The sequence below is a fragment of the Artemia sp. Qi Xiang Cuo genome, chromosome 6 (genome assembly GCF_049724085.1).
Source record: "Artemia sp. Qi Xiang Cuo chromosome 6, ASM4972408v1, whole genome shotgun sequence".
Classification (NCBI taxonomy): Eukaryota; Metazoa; Arthropoda; class Branchiopoda; order Anostraca; family Artemiidae; genus Artemia; species Artemia sp. Qi Xiang Cuo.
In genome coordinates this window covers 17,896,001-17,917,699 of record NC_142799.1, presented here as the reverse complement: position 1 = coordinate 17,917,699, position 21,699 = coordinate 17,896,001, and the positions used below count along the sequence as shown (strand labels likewise).

General features: G+C 35.1%; 1 protein-coding gene and 1 pseudogene across 1 annotated transcript; both read right to left on the bottom strand.

The window, feature by feature from the left end:
• Nucleotides 1-276: 276 nt before the first annotated feature.
• LOC148950938 (uncharacterized) lies at nucleotides 277-9,754 on the bottom strand. Its single transcript, XM_089090954.1, has 2 exons — nucleotides 9,526-9,754; nucleotides 277-1,477 (listed from the first exon to the last, which is right to left on the bottom strand). Exons 1-2 carry the CDS (start codon nucleotides 9,561-9,563, stop codon nucleotides 277-279), a joined length of 1,239 nt encoding a protein of 412 aa, XP_088947080.1. The 5' UTR covers nucleotides 9,564-9,754.
• Nucleotides 9,755-18,352: 8,598 nt separating this feature from the next.
• Nucleotides 18,353-19,283, bottom strand: LOC148950937 (DDB1- and CUL4-associated factor 7 pseudogene; annotated as a pseudogene).
• Nucleotides 19,284-21,699: the final 2,416 nt, after the last annotated feature.

Genomic DNA, 21,699 nt, shown 5'->3' with positions numbered 1-21,699 from the left:
TCTAGATTCTGAAATATACTATTTTGGTTTTTGAATTATTTTTTTTAAATACCCTTTTCCTATAAAAAAAAACTTTCCTCTCTAGATTTTTAAATACAAATTTTGCTCCCCCCCTCTACAAATTGGTAAACTAGGGCTTGAGTGGGAAGACCTCTGGAAAGCAGCAAACATGAGATACAAAGCTCATTTAGGACGCCCCACCCTGGCCTCTCTGGCATCACAAAATGGAAGATTTAAGGTAGGGTTATTATCTTACAAAATTAAAAAGAAAAAAACTCACCATTTAGCTATGGTATCCATGTCAATTAGAACATCTACAAGATATTCTAGCAATCTTTGTAACAAAGTATTCCCTTGGTTCTTCTTAGCAAAATCTATAAATTGTGCATCTCTTCCAAGTGTAAAACAGATATCTTTAATCTCGCTTTTTTGCAATTCATTACTCTTCACAGTGAAATCTAATTCTTCTGACCTGCCAACAGCAACCAATCTCTTTATAAATGAACAGATTATCTTCTCTTTTAAATCATTGTCAACGTCTTCTTTGATGGAAACTTCAAAATAGCTAAAAATCTTTGGATAATTTTTGATAAATAGGTCATCTGATATCACTGGAACACTCTGATCAGATCCACAGATCAGTTTCGTGAAAATTAAAACAAATCTATTCTTTAGACCAGGAAAATGTCCCAAACTAACAATATAGTTACACATTCCCACTATTGTAGTTTCAAAACATAGAATTTCTAAATTGAATTTACTAAGAAGATGGAGCCAAACGTCAATTTTGGCATTTATAATCCCCAGGTTGTCTCCTCCTGGCCTTAATAAAGGTTTCATAACAAGAGCAATCCTCTTAGGATTTTCAAATACCTGATGATACAAAGAGAAAGTGTCTATTACTTTTTTCCATGCAATTAAGGCTTGAATTTGAAAAGCCCCATCCCTGGATAGAAGAGCATCATCTTCTAGTTTCAGCATGCCCTTTAAAACTGGAATGTCAATATTTAATCTTTTAACAAGCAATTCCAACGTCAACTCAAATGTTTCTAAATATTTTGAGTCGTGCGTTGCTACCATTCTGGGCATATAAACCTTACAAATATTAAATATTTCCTTTCTCAGGTCTTCAGTAGAGTCATACCTCTCATTGTTGACAATACTTTTCAGGATTTGAATTGCTTGCTTTTTCAAGGCCTCAGTTTCGCTGTATACACTATGGTATATAAAAGGCAACATTGCGTATACGGATCGTGTAAATTTTACATATCTTACACAATTTTCAAAGCATTTTATAATGCTAGATCTTAATCTCGGATAAACTGAATCAATTTTGGTCAATTTTTCCAAATATTCTAAAACCAGTTTGCATTCACTTTTGTTGGAGCTGAAGTTCATGATAGCACATTGTTCAAGCACTGAAATGAATTCGCTATGTAAATTCTCGAAAGTTTCTCTGGAGAAAGACATTGCTTGACTGAAAATAAAATAGAAACAGTTAGACTATAGAGTAGATGAAAAATAAGGAAGGAGATGAAGGTTCTGATTGTGTATCTGTGTCTTGTAGAGGGAAAAAAAAACTCAGCAAGTTTTGTCTTGGTTTGACTCCTTTCAGTTCTTAGGAATTGTTAGTTCTTTAGAAATGCAGTGTGGTCTTCGAAAAAATACCTATGTCATATATATGGGGATGATAGACCAAGTAAATGTATAACTGTAAATACAGCCACGGTTTGCAATTGAAAGAAGAAGATTATGCCATCTTCATTAAAAATCCAACTTAAATTTAGACATTATTAAAGAACTCAAGACTTTAAATGAATGAATGTGCTGTTTCTGGACTTGTTCCATGTAAAACATTGCCCACTGTTCATTACAACAAATGTGAACAGTGGCTTTGCACGTGACATTTGAATACATCTGATGCCAAGTGTGCTATTTTCAACAAAATGATTAAAAGCCTGCCTATTGTGTAGAACAGGTTGCAAATCTGCTAAACAAGATGTTTCTCAAATTATCAAAGATACTGTCAAATCTCTCTCTAATGAAATGTGCAACATACTTGACAATTTGAAGGTTTATATACAGTCAGCACTACCCTCAGTGAAAACACAGGTGCAAACATTCGAGATTACTATGCAACTGAAAATCTTGGTACATGATGCTGAAAAGATAGTCAAAAACGTCCTTTCTATGAGCTTGAAACAGACATCTATAAAATGGTTCAGCAGTAGCAAGATACAAAAAAGAGACACTTGAATCTGATAGCTTACAGCATACCAGACTAAAGCAGTGATGCCCAGTTCACCACCTCTTTATTGACAGATGAATCTTCAATCAACATCAGTCCAGTACAGAATATGAAACGTCTACCTAGAGGCAACTACCCAGGTGTGCTAGAAGACAAAGTCTGGTTCTTTTTTCAGTTAGGTCTTATTAACTGAAGACTGAGATTCTGCAACGCTCAAGGTTATAAAAAGAATATATTTGCTTTTACACTAATGCATTGAACACAGACCAAAAGAAAAGGAAAGAGCTTATGGAGGACATAAAGAGGAGAACTGCTGCAGGAGAGCACAACTTTTGAATATGAAATGGTGTAATTGTCTCTAAAAACGAGCATAATAACTATGTAGCCCAGCACCTATTCCATCCCCAATGGATCATTAAACCCCTCATCAACACCTGTAAATAGTGCAGATAGCAATGTTGATGTATATGAGAATAAACAGAGCTCAGTGAGTTTTGCAGTTTGTTTGAATGAACATTTCTATACAAACTTTGGCACATTACCAGCAGACACTGCTCCTCCCAACATTCCCAATATCAAAGTAACCTCTAAGATGCCCCGTATTACCTTTGTCACTAATAGTATTTACAAAAGACTAAAATTCCATCTAATGTGCAAATTTGGATAGTCTCTCCTCGCTAGTGAAAAACACAGTACGTTGTTGCCTCCTCTTATTGCACATAGAGCCAATATTCGACACACAAACAAATTTGAGCCAATAAGATGCAGAACAAATCAATTCAGCAATTATTATATTCCGTTTTATATAAGTGTCATTACTCGTACTTAATTTTTCCCCTTTTTTTGTTGTAAGAGATAGCGTTATTTAGTTGAGGCTCTTGCTAATACTATGAATGCTTTTTTTAAATAAACGAATCTTTTAAATGTTGAAAAAAGCTATATGCAAACAAAGCAACCTTTGCTTAAGGGCTTGGTAACCTTTGCTTAAGGTCTCTTAAAGAAACTGCCCAGCACAAATCACATAATTTTACTTCCAACTTTTGAATCTCAAGCATAAGAACAGCCCTGAGATTGGAAGCAAGCACACATCTTGCCAATCTTCAAGAAAGAAAACAAGGGTTGTTCTAAAAATTAAACACCAATTAGTCTTACCTCAGCATAAACAAAATTACAGATACTATTATCAATGATGCTCTTGTGGTCTATTTTGAGCATTACAAATTATTCGTTAATAGTTAATATGGTTTTCATAAAGGCATGTCAGTTGAAATAAATCTGATTTGGCCTTATGACATTATTATTAACTCTCAGAAACTGGTTAACGTTCTCCTAATCGATCAGGCAAAAGCAATTGATAAAGTAGAACACTGTTACCCAAATCTAAAATTAAGACCCAATCAAGTAGCACAGGATGTTGTTCTGTAGATTCAGTTTTTTTTTCTGGAAGGTTATGATGATGATGGCAACATTACCAACTCAACCCTCTCTCCTGTCACCAGAGGCATCCCACAAAGAACTATTCTTGGACCAACTCCATGCAGCTTATATTTCAAAAATTGCAAAACTAACTTGAACAACCCACTTGCCTTTTCTGCTGAAAATTCCAAACGTTTTGGCACTGTTGAGACTGAAGAAGAGATTTTTCACCTACAAGATAGACTAGCAACATGGTCCAACTCTTGGGCCCTGGTGGCCCAAGTTCAAATAGTTCTTGACCTGGTGGCCATGTTAATAGTTCGAAGTGGAAACTTTTGCATCTTGGTCACAACAACCTAGCAGACTCATTATCAATTATAATTCCTGGTCCTTCTCTACTTGCTGCTTCTAAATGTTGTCCTCTGATATAATAAGAGGACAATATTTAGAAGCAGCAAGTAAAGAAGGACCTAGGAGTTATAATTGATAATGAGTTGTAATTTCAGACCCACACAAGAGCAAAGGTAGCTAAAGCAAAGGAAGTCCTTTGATTTATCAAAGGAACATGTATCTCCCATGTACACGCTTTTACCTGTAGACTCTTGTGTGCTGCATCATGGCTCTGTATATATGGGATTTTACCTTTTACCACCACACATTTTTGTATATAGGCTATGCGTTTCTGGTTTTCCATTACTTTCAGCAAATTTAAGTAACATGATGCAACATAATTGTAAATAAAATATGTATTAGCCAGAGATAATAAGGAAAAAGCAACAGCAAGTACAACATTGAAGTCTCTATTCATGTATGCACAGGATTCTTGTTATATATAATAACTGTTGGAAATTTAGTGTTCCTTGAATTTCATTTGATCAAATAGGCTACACAGGAAGCTGGAGTATATCATAGGAGGTAATAATGTGTCCTACAATGTCTAAGTCTGCACCAACTGAACTTAGCCTACACTGATGCAGTGCACTACCTAAAAGAGCTGGTGGTTCAGTAAAACAAACAGGATGAAGGTGCAGATTAGCTCCTCCAATGAAAATAATATAATTCTTACTATATATTATTTGATCAACTGGGCTGTGAAGTTGTGCAGATACTGTCCAGTAGCAGCAGGATATAAACAAATTGCTTCTTATTCATCTTGGAGTGATTGGTAGGGGCTCTGCACCCCACACTACAGGGGAAACTAATCTCCACCTTTCATTTACCATAGCTAGCAAAAACAACTTGGTATGAAAGCTAAAACTACAGGCATAAAAGCAGTTTTCAGGAACGCACATTAAGTTTACTAGTTTAACTTCCAAAGGTTTATTTACTTAAAACAAAATAGGGGAGACTGAAGATGATATGAGAAGAAAATCATACAGTGCTTCAAGCTCAGTATTTACTAACACAACTTTTTGCTATATATAACAAAATGCAGCAGCATTGGCTGTGCACTACAATTTTTCCAAAAATGTTCATACAAAAAGCTTTTAAACCTTTTTTTTCATATATTAGAATAGAAAATGTACATACAGACAACAAATATATCAGTTTTTCATTGCATCAAATACTGCTGAAAGCGCATATACTAAAAAAAGGTGTTGGTCTGGTAGAACAATTACTCTCATTCAATCTCAAAGCCATAGGAGACAGACCAAATATTGTGGAACAGTACTAATCTGTTCCTTGGCAATGTCGACATTTCCATACGCCCAGACATAATTGGAGCTGAATTAATTGCTCCAATAGTTGCTGTTCAAGAGAGGCATCAAACAATTCCTGAGCAGATGACATCATCAAATAGTGAAATTACATCATTTTTATAAAATTCTGGAAAAGGCTTATGCAAGCTTTGCCTCTCATTCAGACTATTTGTCTTGGCTTTTTCTCCAATTAGTTAAAAAACCTTTTTCCACAAAATAAGTTTTTCAAAGAAAAGTAAAGAACTCCATTAAACCAAAAATCAGCAAAAAATAAAATCAAATAATCTACCAAGCATGAAACTACCACAAATCAGCATCAATAAATAAATGAAACCCAAAACGTATAGAAATTACAATAAATAACCAAGTCAAACTCAAAACGAGCAGAAATTAAATAAATAGGGCTCAAAACCCCTATGCCTTCCCAAGGCCAGAACATAATTTGTACTTTACTGAAAAAATATAAATGTTTTTACTTTTATAACTTTAATAAATCAAATAATATTAACATTTTGATTACTATATATAAGTATATGTATATTAAACTAACAATGCACATTAATTTGTATTTCTTTCAATAAAGTGCAAATTATGTTCTGGCCTTGGGAAGGCATAGGGGTTCTGAGCCCTACTCATGTTAATTTCTGCTCGTTTTGAGTTTGACTTGGTTATTTATTGTAATTTCTGTTCATTTTCGGTTTGAATTATTTATGAATGCTGATTTGTAGTAGTTTCACACTTGGTAGATTATTTGATTTTATTTTGCTCATTTTTGGTTTAATGGAGTTCTTTCCTTTTCTTTGAAAAACCTAGTCTGTGGAAAAAGTTTCTTTTAATTAATTTCTGTTTGTTTTATATTGATGCAGTCTTTTCAGGGAAAAAGAAAATAATTCTTTAAATCTTTTTGGTTATTTTAAGACTTTATAGTTTGGCCTGCTATTTGTATGCTGGAGAAATATTTTCAGAAATTTTTAACAGCATACACCTTTTTAAAAATCTGGACACAAATAGTAGTGTTTAATTTAGTTTCACAACATCTCTAGTTGACCTAGTTGATACCATTCGCAAAAAAAATCTGTTAACTTTCTTTGATAGCTTGCATACACTTACACTATTTTGATTTGGTTAAATTTTAAGAGCAGAAGTAGCCCCAAAAGTTTGAACATAATAACCTCAGTCGTTCTTGGGATACTGCTGAGATACCTTATTGGGAATTAGCATTAACACAGTGCATTTTGATTTAATCTTAAGGCAACATTTAGTTTTTAAACATAATGGGCAAATGGGAGGGGGACTACTTGCCCTCCAATCACTTTTGACTATTAAAAAGGGCATTAGCTCTTTCTATTTTCAATCGAATGAGCCCTTTTCGAAGTTCCTAAGACCCCTCCTTCAATACAAAGTGCCCTGGTCTAAAAAAATAAAAATAATAATAATACATTATACCCACATCAATCTTTACTATAAAAATGTCAAGCCTTCCAATCACTTTCGACTATTAAAAAGGGCACTAGCCCTTTCAATTTCCAATCGAATCAACCCTTTTTGAGTTTCTACAACAAAGCTTTCTATAAACACCTTATGCGTCACCAGGGCATAAATTACAACCCTTGCCCTGAGGGCTGTGAGGGGGTTGTTATCCTCAAAGACGTAATTTCCAGAACTTTCAACTACATTAAACAAAATGACTATCTCAAAATCGGATGTTTCCAATTTTGATTGGATGTGTTTGGGGAAATGGTGGGTGTGAGAGGGGCGTTAGTTGGTCTCCAATCATTTTCAACTATTAAAAAAGGTACTTGCCCTTTCAATTTCCAATCAAATGAGCCCTTTTGAAGTTTCTATGAAAACGCTTTCAATAAACACCTTATATGCCCCCAAGGCATAACTTGCCTTGAGGGCTGGGGGGAGGGTCATCCTCAAAGACCTAATTTCCAGAACTTTCAACTATGTTGAAGAAAATTGCTATCTCAAAACTTTGATTGGATGTGTTTAGGGAAATGTTGGGCATGAGAGGGGGTTTAGTTGCCCTCCAATCACTTTTGACTATTACAAAGGGCACTAGCCCCTTCAGTTTCCAATCGAATGAGCCCTTTTTGAAATTTTTATGACAAGGCTTTCTATAAAAACCTTATATCCCCCAGGGCATAACTTACAACCCTTGATCTGAGGGCAGTGAGGGGGTTGCCATCCTCAAAGACAAAATTTCCGGACCTTTCAACTACGTTGAACAAAATGGGTACCTCAAAACTTTGATTGGATGTGTTTGGGGAAATGATGGGTGTGAGGGGGGGGTTACTTGCCCTCCAATCAATTTCAATTATTAAGAATGGCACTAGACGTTTTAATTTCTAGTAGAATGATTACTTTTTGAATTTTCTGCAACAACCCTTTCTTTAAAAAAAACCTTATATGCCCCAACGGCATAACTTACAACCCTTGGCCAAAAGGCTCTGGGGAGAGTGTAATCCTCAAAGCCATAATTCGCGCGCTTTTTAGTAATTTCGAACAAAATGGCTGTTTCAAAATTTAGATTGGATTTGTTTTAGGAAATGGTGGGTGTGAGATGGGTGTTAGTTATCCTCCAATCACTTTTGACTATTATAACAGGCACAAGCCCTTCTAATTTACAATCAAATGAGCCCTTTTTGAAGTTTCTACAACATCACTATCTATAAAAACCTTATATGCCCCCAGGGCATAACTTACAACCCTTGCCCCAAGGACTCTGAGGGGGTTATCATCCTCAAAGACATAATTTCTAAAAGGTTTAACTATGTTGAACAAAATTGCTATCTAAAAATTTTGATTGGATGTGTTTTGGGAAAAGGTGGGCATGAGAGGGGGGTTAGTTGCCCTCCAATCACTTTCTACTATTAAAAAGGGCACTAGTCCTTAGAATTTCCAATAGAACAAGATTTTTTTGAAGTTTCTATGACAATGCTTTCTATAAAAACCTTATATTCCCCTAGGGCATAACTTACAACCCTTGCTCTGAGGGCTGCAGGGACGTGTCCTCCTCAAGAACATATTATCTATCTGGAAATCAACTATGCTGAATAAAATGGATATCTCAAATTTTGATTGGATGTGCTTGGGGGAATGGTGGCCGTGGAAGGGGTGTGAGCTGCCTTCCAATCACTTTTGACTACTAAAAAGGGCACAAGCCACTCCAATTTCCAATCAAATGAGCCCTTTTCGAAGTTTCTACAACAACTCCTTTGATACAAAGTGCCCTGGTCAAAGACCAAGAAACCAAAAAAACCCAAAAAAAATACATTGTGCCAACATCATTCTTTACTTAGGCAGTGCTATTTGTGCTGCCTATGATTAGCCATGACTTGATGGCAACTTGATTTTAATGCAAAAATAAACAGACTGTTCTTAAGTCCCTTGCTGCTCTTGAGAAGCACCAAACAATTTTTGAACAGATGACATATAGTTGATGTATTGAAGGTGTTAAACCCCTAGTGCCTAAGACTCTTGGCAGGCATGCCTTTCCAAAAACTAACCTGACAAGTATGTATCCAATAAGCCATTTAAACATTTGCCTCTGAATTACTTGGACTATCTGTCTTGACTTTTATCTGTCTACAATTATACAGCATCTTGATGCAACCTAGTGCAAAATACTTGATAACTTCAATTCAAATTGCACCCCTGCAGGGTGCACCTTCCAAGAAATCTTAGTGTTTCAATCATAACAGATTATTTCCAGCTTAAAAATTCAGATTTCAGAGAGGTCATATAGAAGGAGGCCAATACATCCCTCTGTTTACCTCAGAATTATAGTTATAATATTTGTGTTCTTTTAAAGGACAAGGTTGAACAAAATCTTGTACCTTATACAGAAAAGGGATATTACACAGAACAAAAAGCTAAACTTGAGGCTGTTAGACAAGATATTGAAAAGGACAAAACTGAAATGGAGAAAAAGATCTATATTTTAGAATTAGCCTACAGAAGGTGCTTTTGTTGCCAATCATGTATAGCAGAAAAGAAGCATTTTTCTTGTAGTGCCTTGTCTGTTTCAATAAAAAAATTTGATGTACTTGAAGCTATAAGGCAGAATCCCAATTTATGCATGTTGTAGAATGAGGCTTTTCAATGATATTATGCACCTGACATTTATAGATTGTATCACAGGGTTCTTAGGATTACCTTAAATTGCAGCTTGGAGAGAATCTAAGGATTTTCATCCTAGTAATACTCCATTATGACTTCCATAGGTTGTTTGCTACATTTTGGTTAAGGAATCATCAGCTTCCCAGTTGTACAGGAACTCTTGCTGTAGCCATTCTTTGTCAAGATTTTGCTTGAATGCACCTGTTGAATAAGCAGCCACTGCATCTTCAGGGAGTTGATTCCACAAGTATGTTACTTCCTGGCTGAGGAATGGCTTCTTTCTTGGATAAGGATATGCCCAGATAAGAAAAAAAATATTCAAATCACTTGGTTTCCAGTTTTTGACACAAAATGAGCCCCTGATGATTTTCAAACTGTCATTACAGAATGTTCTAACTGTCATCAGTTGATGATGATGATGCAATTCATTCACACTGAAATGAAATACCAGTGAACAAATTATCAAAATTAAACTGGACTCAGTGAGATAATTCCAAACCTTTGACTACCAAATTAATTAGAAGAAAACCCTCTACCTGAAGAAAGTAACTGAAGTTCTTGAACATTATTCTATCCTCAGATATTAAGCTTGGAAATTACCCTTGTGATAGCCTGTTTTTAAGTGAGGTAATTCCAACCTTTAACTACCAAATTAATCAGAAGAAAATCCTCTACCAGAAGAAAATCCTCTACCTGAAGAAAGTAACTGAATTTCTTGAACATTATTCTATCCTCAGATATTAAGCTTGAAAATTACCCTTGTGATAGCCTGTTTTTAGGGTTGCCACCAGCTCAGAAATAAAATCCCAGTTTTTCTTCAAAAAAATCCTGGAACACTTTGTGCCCAAAATGCCGCCAAAACGTCCCAGAGAGATCCCCCAGAAAAATGTGGACAGATGCCTGTTATGTACTTTAGACCTAGAAGAAGACTCTAAAGCATTACTTTATGATGGGTGTAGGAAATGGATGTGTTGTGACTGACTGAAAATATCCAATGCAGAGTATGAACTTCTTGTGAAAATACAGGAGAAAAATGGTTTCAAATGGGACTGTGCTTGGTGTAAATCAAATGAGACCACCCCTAAATCAATTATCCCCCCCCAACCCGCAGCTACTATCCAAGATATTACTTCAGTGATCAAGCAAGCAATAGAAAGTCTTCAGAGTAGTCTCTCCAATACCATTGTGCAAACTGAGAGTACACTTAGAGCTAGGCTAGGTTCTATAAAAGACAAAGTGAATAGTGTGGAAGTAGCCCTGTCCTTGAAATGTAGCACAGATGAAACAAAGCAAATTGTGCAAGCAGAAGTTCAAGGACTTAGTGCTAACTTTCAGCAGTTGTTAGAATCCAAAGTGCAACAGATCATCCATGCTGGAAAAGACCAAGAGTCACAGAAAAACAACATTGTTGCATACAGTCTTGACACTTCCATTGATGACACTAGCACTCTCAAGCAGTTTTTATCAACAGAGTATGGACTCAATTGCAGTTCCATAACCAACGTCTGTTGCCTAAAGCAGAATGTACAGGCTAGTAATCCAACCCAGAATACAACACCACCCCTTTTGTTTACTGTGTCATCTTTGCAGATAAAAAAACAGGTCTTGAAAGAGTCTTACTCAAGGAAAGGAGTGGTACAGTTCCATCATGATCAATCAAAACAGGATTGAGAGAAATATAAAGCACTTGTTGCAGAGCTTAAAGACAGAAGAGCTGGAGTTGAACAAAACCTTGTAATCCACAACTTTGTGTCAAAAAACCTGGAAAGCAGAGAAGAATACCCTCCTCTGACCCCAATGTACAATTCCAAGCTGTGAACTGTGTAAATAATGTAAATATGTGTGTTACCAAACATGTTAGTGCTATTTCTATGGAAAGACTCTCATCCATGACTAGTGACAGCTCTGGAAGCTACTACACTGCTAACTCAAAAGTGCCAGTGACTAGGCTATCTTGGAAAAGGGTTAGGAGGTTAGGAAAATGAAACTTTTAGGGATAGATCTACAGGCTAAAGCATGTCCTGGGAAGGTATTTTGAAGTACCTACCTCCACTCATTCTCCCTCTACAGGGTCCTAAAATTTGCCTGCATGACCTACTGAAATTTTGACAAAACAAAATTTTACCTTAATTTTCAGCTATTATTTTCTTTTTATCTGGCTTTAGTTCTGAAAATGCATTCCTGTTATTAGAGCATAATTTTAAACCACATCATTGTTTTTTTTTCAAAATTTAGGAAATGTTTTTGCGTATCTTTAAAACTTTATAAGTTGGGATCGAGACAAGTTGTGAAGCTGAAAACAATTTTGTTATACTTCATTTAAGCAGGAGATCTATTTTGCAAGGTTTCACTTTTATAACACACAGATTTTTAAAGGTCATCAAAGCTCAGGACCCTGTAGAGGGAGAAGTAGCGGAGGTAGATACTTCAAAATACCTTCCCAGGACATACTTTGGTAAAGTTCTACCAAATCATATTATTGAGTTAGAAATAAAGTGAATACACCATTCAATGCCTTTTTTTTATGCTGATTACAAATATAATAATCATTTCTATCGGAAATGAATTTCAGCCCCCCCCCCTTATATACCTAACCCTGAATTGGCATATATAGGGAGGGTGGCTGAAATTCATTTCCGATAGAAATGATTATTATATTCATAATCAGCATAAAAAAAGGCATCAAATGGTGTATGCACTTTTGTTTTAACTCAATAATATGATTTGGTAGAACGTTACCTATACTTTAGCCTGTAGATCCATCCCTGAAAGTTTCATTTTCCTAACCTAGCCCATTTCCAAGATAGCCAAAAGTAGCTAAAGCAGAATTTTTCCCAATTCAGGATATATATTTGCACATAGGGTAAGACACCCAGTAGTTGGACACTATAATCACTTTGAAAACTTTTTGACATTTAAACTACTCTAATTACTGTATTATACCACCTAGAAACTTAATTTTTGTATCAAAAAATTTCTGAAGAATTTCTGAACAAGTAGGTTACTAATTCAAATAGTTTCACTTGTACAGTGCCTCCTATTTTTGAATTAACTAACAAGTGACAATTCTGCCTAAACTCAGACATACAAACAGCTCATTGTAAATTAGTTATTAAAATAGTAGGCTATAAAAGATTCTGTCTGAGAATAGGCAGGTGGCCGACTACTGGGTGCCTTACCCTATGGGGGTGGAGGTTAGGTTAGGGGGGTCTGAAAATCATTTCCAATAGAAATGATTAGGCCTATTATATTTGTAGGCCTAATCAGCATAAAAAAAGGCATCAAATGGTGTATTCACTTTATTCCTAAGTCAATTATATGATTTAATATATATTTACCAAGAATTGTTTTCTTGATGAGTTTCCTAATGAAGAAATAGGCTCCTTGGCTTGTACCACCCAATTACCAACAGGGGTAGCCTAACAACATAACCTCATCCTTCAAAGAAGCCTATGTCTATATTGAAACACATCCTTGCTTTCCACAAGCTAATAACTTTAACTTACCTACCCCTCCTCTTTGAAAAAGAGACTGTTAGCTCTCCATAGTAAAATGGTAGACAATCTTAGTTCTGTAGGCCTACTTCACTTTCTTGTATAAATGGCTAGTCTATTGATACCTGATCACTGGTAGCATAATTTAAAAGTTCATACATAATTTACACCTTAATAGTCAATTAGTTCGCTAATTCTATTACATATACAAACTAATTATATATAAAAACGTACCCAAAATATATTCAAACATATCAAAAACTTTTGGAATTCACGATAAAAGCGATGAATTTAGGATTGTGTGTATGATAGATGGCGCGATCTTTTGTTCAAAAACACTGGCAGCTGAAGATTCTAAAAAATGTACTTATCATTGGCTACTGTAAATAAATTTAGCCAGTAGGGTTAAAATCAATAATATTTGTCTAATAATCTTGGAACAAATAGAAAGTTCCTCCTGTTTCATCTTCCATCAGCAATCCAGTTTATAATTGTCAGTCACTGAATAATGGTGCAACTTTTAGTTATTCATAATTGCAAAAGCAGAAAGAAATACGGTGAGACGACAAAGTGGTTGACTACTGTCCCATCTCACAGCTATGATTTAAATGAGATGCCTATCCAGGAGCTCTAAGAGGGGGGTTTGAATTAAATTTTAGCAAATATGGAAATCAATAGTTCCAACTTCTAATCAACACTGCAACAAAGAACTAGCTGGAATTTCATAAAATTCTGGGAGATGGATCAAGGACATGATGGGACTATTTAAGATTTGCTACAAAATTTTACACCAAAAAGGGGCAGCAACTAGTTTTAATACAGATATCTATGAATTTCAGAAAAAAATTAAGTTTTAGACAATAGTATTGTGCCATGGATTGCCAAAACCTTTTTCTTCTTTGTAAAGAAAAATATTCCTTTAAATTTTTTCTGTTTTACACTTTTATTTTGGGACCTTAAAAATTTCCATAATAATTTCATGTAGGACCTTTATTTTTGTTTTAATAGGTGGTGGAATGACCCTATCCAATAAAGTACCTAACGTCTGAAAATAAACGTTTTATGTGAAATTCTTAGTGAGTTTTCAATAAATTTAAGGACATCAAAAATATTGTAATTATATTAATAGAAGAGCATAAAGTAATACTTGTTGTAATTATTTTTGTAAATTTTCTACCATATACTTTCAAATTAAGCAGAACTTATCTTCACATAGCATCAATTTATGACTCGTTAAGTCGACCCACACTATTCTTTTCATTATCTTTCCAGCTTCGCGTTATGTGCAAGTTTGATATAAAACATATTTGTGACATGTTTGGAGCCAGATGGAAGGGGTATGGCCCCTCACTAGATCCGTCAATGGCCTTGCTTGCATAATTTGCTCTATTTTAATTATCATGCACATTTCACAATTTGCGAAACTGTTAAAAGTAAGAAAATTACGAATAACCACAAATTTTCTGAAAGCGAAATATGATAATTTACCGACGGCTTGATCGAATACGGACTATGATCTTTGATTTTCATTTAGGTTATGGAAAGTAAGCTTTTTTGCCCTGTAAAATAGATTTAGTGTATATTTGCCCAGTTTTGAATTTTCTACAGAGACAAATTATTGACAAGGCAGATAAGGACGCCGTTGTTAAACTAGCAGCGAAATTCTTCGAAAAAAATGCATTTAAAGACACTGTTGAAATCTATCATGATATTTTTAAGGTGGATATTCTTGAGAGGTGCTGAGGCTCACATCCGAGTGCGGGTCTTATGGCCAACTTTTACGAATTGCTATAGGACCGCAACTCAAAAGATGATCCTGTTCTACAATTTGCAACTATGGATCCGTCAGATGTTCCAATTTTTCCAAGTAAATCAAATACTATTGTGGCATCAAGATGAAATGACTGTGTTCGAATGTTAAATTTCCTGTTCGAATGTTATTTGTAGTAATTTAATTGCTAGTTTGCAGTCTTCCGACCCCGCTAAGCAACACGAGTTTATTTCAAATTTAGGATGCTTACACAAAGTCGATCATGTTGAGCAACGGACAGATAGACTATTGGTGTTTATTAAAGATATTGATTTAGCTGCATCGGTTGTAAGTTTACTACCACCTTGTATAAACATCAGTGCTAAGATCGTAAAGAAGAAACATTTAGGAATGATACAGACTGAAAAGGTATTTGAAGATTAAACTATTCCAGGTCTAGTTAACTCTGTTGTACAAGCAAAGCGATTTGGAGGTAGTTCAGTCATGCAGTTATCCTTTAAGTCTGAACTAGATGTCGATATCGGTCTAAAGCATGGCATCAAAATTTATTATTCGCTTTTCCGGGTGTCAACTATCCTGAACTGACCCAAGCACTGCCATAAATGCCAAGGCTTTCATCATTTTGCTCGTGAATGTATAAACGAACTTAAATATGATAAATGTGCCGAAGCCCATATTAATAGCGATATTAATGCATGCTTAATTTGTTGGAAATCACAGAAGCAACAGCTTCATCTGTGTCGTGTTGAAAAGCCGTATGCCTGCCAGTGCTTCGAGCAGTCAAGCTTGAGGCTGATACCTTCCCCCCCCCACAGGTATGGACCTTTGCACCGAACCTGACAGTTTAAACCTGTTTTTTTTTTCAGAACAGAAATGGAACAAGAGATAAGCAAGGAGTTTTAGCCCAAATATTTCTGTCATTCAAAATAGTGTTGTATAGTAGAGCACCAATTAGGTGGTGTTAATAGTAATTGGTTGAAAGTTCCTTGTGAACACAAGTTCTTCATCCGTCCTGCGAGTATCACAGGAGGTCGTCCCTCTGGTGGGATGATGATTGGAGTAAATAAGAGCCTTGAGTGTGTTTTTCTTGAAACGAATCATAATTTTGTTGTGTTTGTTTTAGGTCATACCATTATTATTGCAGTTTATATGCCTACTAATTACAGAAACGAAAAATCTAACGAACGTTTTGCTAAAGCATGTGAAAGTGTCTTAAATATTTCTCATAAGATATGAGCTTCTGGTAAAGCCATTTTGCTTTGTGGCAATTTTAACACTGACCTTACTATTACTAATTTACTCTGGTCCCAGATATTGTTAGCATCACTTCCGAAAGACCTAACTGTGGACTAATAGCAGAAATTATACTTATGGTATCATATTTCAGGTAGTTTGGAAAGTTTGTATTTTATAATCTTGAATAGTTAAAAAACTCTCTTGTTAACGTATCGGATGAAATGTTGATTAGTGATCATTCTTACCTTCGATTGTCTCTTGCTTTAAATGTTTTTGTCATATGCATTGCCACCCAAAATAATTTCAGAAACAGTTACAGGATAGGATAGACGTAAACTTGCTTAAAAAAGCGTTTCAGATGATATTCTCATAGAATTAGAATCCCTTTTCACCTCCTATCGCAGTCTAAAAAATTTCATTCATTAGAATTAGATATGTATTATGCTGAAATAGTTCATGCTATGAAAGTTGCGGCTTCCGTTGCGGTTCCTGTTATTAGAGTCCGTAAAAATACACAAAAAAGGGATGGTCTGTTATACCTGGGTTGGGCGAAACAAAAGAAAAATATTGCCTATGGTATCACATTTGGGATCGATGTGACCGACCGAGTAATGGCCCCGTTTTTAAGATAGATAAATCAGTAAAAAAAAATTATACGAAGGTGGTGGCAACATGGAAGAAACAATAAGTAAATCATATATCAACCAAAAGTAGGAATAATTCAATGTTGATTTATAATGAGGCTATTAGATTAACGCAATTATCAGCTTAACGCAACAAAATCCCATTGGATTAATGGTATGGACACTTTACTTCAGTATTTTCGTCCAGCCCACCTTCAACCGAATTGAGTTGACTTTGACTGACGTCAAATCCCTTTTCAATCCGTATAATTCTTATATGTTCCTTCTTTATGACCTTAGCACTGATGCGTATACCGGGTGGTAGTAAACTTACCACCGATGCGGCTAAATCATTATCTTTAATAAACACCAGTAGCCTATCTGTCCGTTGCTCAACATGGTCGACTATGTGTAAGCATCCTAAATTTGAAATAAACTCGTGTTGCCTAGCGGGGTCGAAGGACTGCATACTAGCAGGTAAATTACAACAAATAACATTCGAACAGGAAATTTAACACTCAAACACAGTCATTTCATCTTGATGCCACAATAGTATTTGGTTTACTTGGAAAAACTGGAACATCTGACGGGTCCATTATTGCAAATTGTAGAACAGGATCATCTTTTGAGATTCGGTTCGATAGTAATTCGTAAAAGTCGGCCATAAGACCCGCACTCGGATGTGAGCCTCGACATTTCTCAAGAATACCCACCTTCAAAATATCACGACAGATTTCAATAGTGTCTTAAAATACATCTTTTCCGAAGAATTTCGCTGCTAGTTTAACAACAGCGTCCTTATCTGCCTTGTTAATAATTTGTCTCTGTAGAAAATTCAAAACTGGACAAATATACACTAAATCTATTTTACAGGGCACAAAAGCTTACTTTCCATAATCTAAATGAAAATCAAAGATCATAGTCCGTATTCGATCAAGCCGTCGGTAAATTATAATATTTCACTTTCAGAAAATTTGCAGTAATTCATAATTTTCTTACTTTCAACAGTTTCGCAAGTTGTGAAATTTGCATGATAATTAAGATACAGCAAATTATGCAAGCAAGGCCATTGACGGATCTAGTAAGGGGCCATACCTCCATCTGGCTCCAAACATGTCACAAATATGTTTTATACCAAACTTGTTTTATACTTGTTAGCCATTTGACTGACGTGGTCATTTGACTGACGCTCTAGGTAGGCGGGGTCCCCTTATTTAACCTAACCAATAACTAAATTCAAATCTAATTATCTTTGTGTTAAACAAGTTATGCCATTGTTAAAATAAAACATATTTCTACCTTGACTATCCTTATAAATTCCTTCTTTGTTTTTCCTCCGATTCTTAAACCAATATTACCTTTACTATTTGCTTTATTATAGCCATACCAATTATTATCCTTTGCCATAAGCTTACCTACCCATGCAGATATCCAATGTCCCTTATGTTTATGCTTGTTTATATGTTCTGCGGAGCAGTTGCATCTCGGTCCGGTTTTGTCTAATGGTTCAGATAGAGAATGATTGTACTGTATATGTCTGTCTAAAGTATCGTGGGCAGAGACTAGGTAGGATGAAAAGTAGTTGAATGGTAACTGAGATGAGCATTAGTGTGCCAATATTTATTGATAGATTTAAACATAACTATCACTCTTTGGTAGCATACAGTATTTGTCACCACTACCCACAGGTGCTATCATCAGCAATACACTGCTAATTTTCGTAAAAAAAATTCAGATGGATAATCAAGTCGACATAAAAACAAGAGAAGCCTGATGCGAACAGATATTACCAGAAATAAGAATAGAGCAACTTTCTATAGCAATAATGTGTCCATAATGCTGTGTTGTTTTCTGCACTTAAAATAACAAAGAACGGATTTTTTTTATCCTCTAGTTCCAAAAATGCAAAATGCAGAAATCGATAAACATAGTGATGCATCAATAAATATATTCAAGATTACGGAAAAGTATTACGGAATAAATATATTACGGAAAAGTAAATCCCAGATTACGGAAATCCCAGCTCTTCATCGTCAAAATTGTTCAGTAAATAATGAAGCTTAGCCATTCTAATGAATAACTACGCTTCATTTTTGAACAATAGCCTTTCCAAACATGCTTCACATGCTTAACATGCTTCATTTATGAAGTATAGCATCTACAAACTGTATGAATATCAGCAAGCAAGATAAACAGAATAGTTCAGACAGTAAGCAAACCCAAATTACGTAGACTTTTTCATAAATCAAAAACAATGACAACACTGTCAAAGTGACTTCAAAAAAGGGCATGTGAAGGTTCCTTTTAAATTTTAAAGGTGCATCTGGCAACCTTACAGCCAGTATAAATCTTGGTGACACACAAAATTGGCACAACATTATTCATACCCTCAATATTTCCACGGATTTGTTATAACAAAGATCAATCCAGTCAGGTTGCACTGGTCCCAACTGAATCTGATTTATCTCTATTTCTACTGCAGTATAAGCTAAAAATGGATCTTCAATAGCTCGTGGCATCTGTTGTACATCCCAGATTATTGCTTGATGATCATCACCAGCGGTGTAAATGTGGCGTGACGAATGTGATGCCCAGGCAATGCTATGTATAGAGGTTCTGTGGCTGTTCAATCGTGCTCCAGGAGTGGATGGAACTCGGACATCTAACATCACGACCTGAAAAAAGTGTGGAAAGCTTTACCTATTGTTTAAGTATATAAGCCCGGTGATAAAATTTACGTAAGTACTGTTAACAAAAGACCTACTGCATAAAGAGGCCGTTCAGAGACCAAATTAACAGCTTAGAGAAGAATAATTCTTGTTTTTCAAATGCTTTCATGACAAGCGTGAGAGGCGCCTTTTTATATGGAACATGGAGATGCATTAGAACCCTCCCAATGTATCGTATAGCTCAGATATTATTCAAGATAACCCTACCTCACCCATCATGGAGTCAACTTAATTGTGAATCTTCCCTTGTGTCCCCATGGGTGGATATTTTCCCATGGCACATATTTTCTCATTGTCCTGGCCTACCAGGCCATTATTGACACTATAGAAGACTAATTTTCACTTTTTGAGCATTTTTTTTTTTTTGCGACAAGAATGAGAAATGCCCTTTCGTTTGGTGCTAAAAAATATGGATTGTGTTTTGTAGAGATCAGATACCCCCTATCTTTTTTTTTTAACAATTAATTAAAAAAGTGTTTTTACAAAATAATCTCCTGAAACATATTTAAGTGTTTTTACTTTTATAATTGTAATACAACAAATAATATTAACATTTTGATTACTCAATATCAGCATATTTATATTAAACTGACAATGGATATTCATTTGTATTTTTTCAATAAAGTATAAATGTTCTGGCTATGGGAAGGAATAAGGGTTTTGAGCCCTACTCATGTTAATTTCTGCTCATTTCCAATTTGACTTGGTTATTTGTTGTAATTTCTGTTCGTTTTGGGTTTCATTTATTTATCGATGCTGGTTTGTGGTAGTTTCACGCTTCGTAGATTATTTGTTTTATTTTTGCTTATTTTTGGGTTTAACGTAGTTGTCAGCTTTTCTTTGAAATACTTACTTTGTAAAAACATTTTTGACTAATTTCTGTTCGTTTTATGCTGACATAGTTTTTTCATGGAAAAAGAAACTAATTCTTTAAATCTTTTCGTTTTTCTAAGACTACTTAGTTTGGCCTGCTATTTTTATGTCGGAGAAAAATTTTCAGCAACTGCTAACAACATACACCCTTTGAAGAATCTGGTCACAAATAGTAGTGTTTAATATAGTTTCATACCTCCTCTAGTTGACGTGAAATAGAAAACTTGATACCTTTCACAAAACAAAATCTGTTTACTTTCTTTGAATATATTATGTCTTGGAGTGGGTCATGTTGACCTTGATATTTTACGCGGTTGGGATTTTTCTCAATCTTGTAACACATTTTTTTTGCTGCATTTATCTAGAAGCAATAAATCTGTCTGACACGGACCTCTAACAAACCAGTACCGAATTTAATATTGTTTTTGGAAGCTTCTTATCTCATGTTGAATATATTGATGGTATTTGCCCTTTCTTCCGTTATATTTTATTCCCAATTTTCCTCTTGCAACTCAATATTGGGGTGTATTTGCCAATCGTAGTCCGAAACGATACGATTCCACGTTATATTTACTTAAATCATATTTGACATTCCACTTTTTCGCGAAAACTTCTTCCCCTTATTTATTCACAATGAGGATTGCTGCAGAGTATATCACATTTTCTTTTGCACACTTGATAGTTATAAACTCTGTATCAATAATTACCTTGGCCATTGTTCTGAAATGAAAGGTATTTTCTATTGGCTTTTGTCTAGTTACTTTTATTCAAGATCAGTTACAATCATGATTACTCTAGGTCGAGATCAAACTACCTTTTCGCCATTACTTCCTCATACTTTGGTACTTTTTCGTTCGACAAAATTCGATACTTCTAAAGCTCCATTTTAACCAATAATGAACATTTAATTTTGAACAGAATGTAAGGCAACTTCAGGTCGAGGTTGAACTATTTGTTCACCAGTGCCATCTTGCATTTGGCTATTAATTGTTCGTACTTAATTCGATTTCCCAAAGGACCGCACAGGTTTAAAAGTATTGAGTTTTCCATGAAACTACATTTTTCTTCTCTTTTTTCTTTCAACTTAAGGAACGATATATACATACATATGACTTTGGGTTTTACTTCGTGACTTAATTTTATAACATATTAATACACTACTAGCCTATTTATATGATTTACTTTTCAAGTAATAACTAATCAATATAGATATAGCACTTCAGATAATATTGGTTAGCTCTTCTATTATTTGTTCTGACAGAATTATTTATATACACGATTTCTTCCACGGATATCGGCTTTCAGTTTTAGTATGGGTGCATCGTCAGGCAGTACCGCCTTTGAGCATGGGGATGTTAACATATTTGTATGTCGATAATTTTTCCATGATGATACATTGGAAATGAGAAATTTAAGTTCGTACACTACGTTATTTTGACCACTTTCGGGCGTATTTAAATGCATTAGATATACTAATAATTAGT

Excerpts from the sequence above, each read along its gene's own strand:
- LOC148950938 (XM_089090954.1), bottom strand. The coding sequence starts at position 9,563 with ATGAAAATCCTTAGATTCTCTCCAAGCTGCAATTTAAG. Across the intron at positions 1,478-9,525 it reads TCTCCAAGCTGCAATTTAAG|TCAAGCAATGTCTTTCTCCA; the intron begins GTAATCCTAAGA and ends TTTTATTTTCAG.